The sequence below is a fragment of the Bradysia coprophila genome, chromosome X (genome assembly GCF_014529535.1).
Source record: "Bradysia coprophila strain Holo2 chromosome X, BU_Bcop_v1, whole genome shotgun sequence".
Classification (NCBI taxonomy): Eukaryota; Metazoa; Arthropoda; class Insecta; order Diptera; family Sciaridae; genus Bradysia; species Bradysia coprophila.
This window is the reverse complement of record NC_050737.1, coordinates 7,711,999-7,715,219: the sequence shown is the minus strand read 5'-3', so window position 1 is coordinate 7,715,219 and position 3,221 is coordinate 7,711,999. Positions and strand designations below refer to the sequence as shown.

Below are 3,221 nucleotides of genomic sequence, written 5' to 3'. Positions count from 1 at the left end.
AAGTTCATGTTGCAGAAACGTTTTGACTGCAAAACTCCACGTATTGTAGTTTTCACGTCCTAGAAGTTTCTCGATGGCCGGTAAAAACGGTGATGTTTGTTGTGCCATTGCAATGGCGTGTACGGAACAAACAAAAAATTATATTTCTCTAAGCGAATTTCACTTGAGTTATACGTTAATACGGAACGTATTTTATTAAACTTTACTACGGACAGCTTTATTATTTCCCGGTATTACGAATTCCCATAACCTGTTGTAATGATGGAAATGGATTACGGAGCTGTATAAATGAAAACCACTCAGCTTGGTTAACAAAAGTAAAGTAAGTTTATTGACGATGCCGGATATAGTCTTTGTATACATAGATAGAGTGTTACCTGATAACACTTGGTACTAAAGCAATTAGTCAGTTTAATTTCTTCATATCAACACTCGAGAGCTACAAATCCAATCTATCAGACCTTCGCAAATTATGACAAGTCAAGAGTTGTAAACCTTACAGAGAATCACCAGGTGGAGTGAAGAAATTAACGTCAAAGTAGCTAAATTTATTCTGTCGTGAGTGTATCATACGAATTCTTTCGCACTCATAATGTCTGTTTGACTCCTTTTTTGTTTATGTAAATGTTGTACATTCTGCGAGGGGGAAGCTAAGCGAGTAAACACTGGGACTTTGTTATTTGCTATTGATGATCAATAAAAGGAAATAGTGCGCCAATTGATACCAGTAGTTGGTGGGATATAGTTCGCTTAGTTTCCCCCTCAACATTTGCGACGATCTAAGAATGCCTTCATTTTTTACAGTATATTTACTTCAACTTTATTTACATTACCACAATAACAATTATCAGTATGGAGCTCGCAGCGTCAGTTAGGAATTTATTTAAAAAACGAGATCTTAAAGACGAAATCGAAAAGTCATTAGGCGAGGACAGAAATTTCGAAAATGTAGTTGCCCTTAATACTATCAATTCTCAATATTTATTATCTAGAAAATACTACCTTTAGGTATTGACGGACGTGTTCGTTGTTTACGCTAAGTTGGGATTTTTCCATCTGGCCGATTGGGAGACAACAATATGTAAGTCGATTGGAAATGTAAATCCATTACCTCAGCCGGATCTTCACGTCACACCCAGTACTAATCCTAGCACTGAGGATGGTTCTCAAACTGATAATGTTGCTCAAACTGATGATGGTGCTCAAGCTGATAATATTGCTCAAACTGATGATGGTGTTCAAGCTGATGCTGTAGCGCCAAGGTACGAATACGATCAGTTTATCGCGTAACAACATTTGTTCGTATCGAAAAAGTCCAACTGATTCATTTTACTTTTTAATCTTTTCAGTGTTCAACGTCGGCGTCAGCGTGTAAAGATAGCATCAGAAGTCGCACGGCGTTCGGAAAGGATCAGATGGCAAGCAGAACGTAAGTCACTGGGTAATTTGTTATGGTTCAAAGCAGAATATATTAGCTCTGAGCGTGGGCACAATAGTAAAATGTATAACTGTTATTACCAGTCTGGTAAAGTATAAGGTTTCGAATCCTAAAACAAAGGAAGTAAGAGACCAGATTTTTAAGTTGGTTTCTTGTCTGTAAAGGGTTGCTTGCAGTGAAGGTCAATAAAATTAAGACACGAATTTTCTTCAGCTGTCACCCGCTGCACTTGTACAAACAAAACTGCCTGTACGTATTTATACGGTTTAACCAATACCACTTTGTGGAGTACACACTGTGGACCAGCTGAGAAACAGCTGAAGCAATTTATTGTCTCAATTGCGCTGACGTTCCCTGTAATATCATCACTCATGGAAATTATTTCGCATTTGTTTAGATTCTACCTTGGCTTCTTGTTTTCATTTTCAGGATACACATACAACTAACAACTGCTTGTGCTAACTTAAAATTTTGATTGGTTACGGCTCAAGTAAATATTCGATGTCATTGCCGACTCTGAGAATTTACCGAATTCATTGATTCAAAAGAAATTATTAAAATTCTTAGAAAGTATTGAAGTGCTGCAAATCCGTCTGGCCTTTAATAACTGCCTTTCCAATCTTAGATGATTTCTAAATAAAGACAAAATTAGACTAGTATTTCATTTGCGCATCATGTTTACTTATGCAACTTGAGTTTCTTTCACTTGCCCAGAACTGCAACATGCTTCTATAAAAGGAAATCATGGGTTGTTGAGGTTGTTACTCATTTTTCTCATTTTTATCCCGAGTTATGTAATAGTGAGTGTCGAAAGTAGTGAAAAGAACGGCTTTCGACGCATTTAGCATGTAAAAGTAGTTTATTATAAAAAATGTTTTTTCAATTAACCTCAAATTAGTCAACTATTTGCAAACATTACGAATTTCTAACTTACATTGAATGTCTTATTTGTTTCGCATTTTGTGTTTTCTCCATGAAATATGTTGCACAGCAATACGTTTTTGCAGGCGAACGGATTTACGATAAAAAAATAGAATATATGTGAAATTCACAAAATGAAAATTTGAAGGGATAAAACATTTTTAAACCGAGAACAAACCGTAATTTATTAAGAATATGGTATGACCTTTAAATGTAAAAATACCCAAACGAATATAGAGAGATCTACCTTCTTGTGTAAAATAAATTCAAAAGAAATAAACTGGCAAATGTGGCGACGGTTACGACACATTAAAATTATATGGGCCGTGCAATATCTACTCGAACACATAAATAAATACAAGAGAATGAATCTGAGACGAGTTTTTATTAATTTCGTTTTAATTAAATAAATGAGCACTGTTTTGATTATAAAAATAATATGCCGCTAATTAACATAGTTTTTCAATGAATTTCAGGAAAAATTTCTTCTTCTCGGTAAATAAATAAAATATTGTTTCTTATAAGTATTGAGATGATGAAAAATTCTACGAGGTATGGTAAACAGATTAATATAAAATGCACATCGTTTATTAACAAAAAGTATACCGAAGACCGTGTGATAGAATCATACTCTCAGTTTTTTCGCATTCTCAATGGAAATACAAAAGAAGCTTTCCGAAAGCTTTTCAACTTCAAGATAATGCTTTAAAGCTTTACTGCTGATAAACTACTTTTAACGAATAGGTATAAGCAACACGGAGAAGCGACATTGCATTCGAATGAATAAATTTTTCATATTTTGTAACGGTTTTGGTTCATAATGAGTTCATGGAAGCACTCGTGAACGATGTCAGTGCGTCTT

At 34.8% G+C, this 3,221-nt stretch overlaps 1 protein-coding gene across 1 annotated transcript; it reads left to right on the top strand.

Annotated features, from left to right (window-relative positions):
- The first annotated feature begins 818 nt into the window (after positions 1–818).
- Positions 819–2,089, top strand: LOC119085753. Its single transcript, XM_037196236.1, has 4 exons — positions 819–948; positions 1,009–1,262; positions 1,350–1,429; positions 1,868–2,089. The coding sequence occupies exons 1-4, from the start codon at positions 853–855 to the stop codon at positions 1,882–1,884; spliced, it is 447 nt and encodes a 148-aa protein (XP_037052131.1). The 5' UTR covers positions 819–852; the 3' UTR covers positions 1,885–2,089.
- Positions 2,090–3,221: the final 1,132 nt, after the last annotated feature.

Coding starts and splice junctions, on each gene's coding strand:
- LOC119085753 (XM_037196236.1), top strand. CDS start 853: ATGGAGCTCGCAGCGTCAGTTAGGAATTTATTTAAAAAACGAGATCTT. Junction 949..1,008: donor AGGACAGAAATTTCGAAAAT/GTAGTTGCCCTT, acceptor TACTACCTTTAG/GTATTGACGGACGTGTTCGT. Junction 1,263..1,349: donor GCTGATGCTGTAGCGCCAAG/GTACGAATACGA, acceptor TAATCTTTTCAG/TGTTCAACGTCGGCGTCAGC.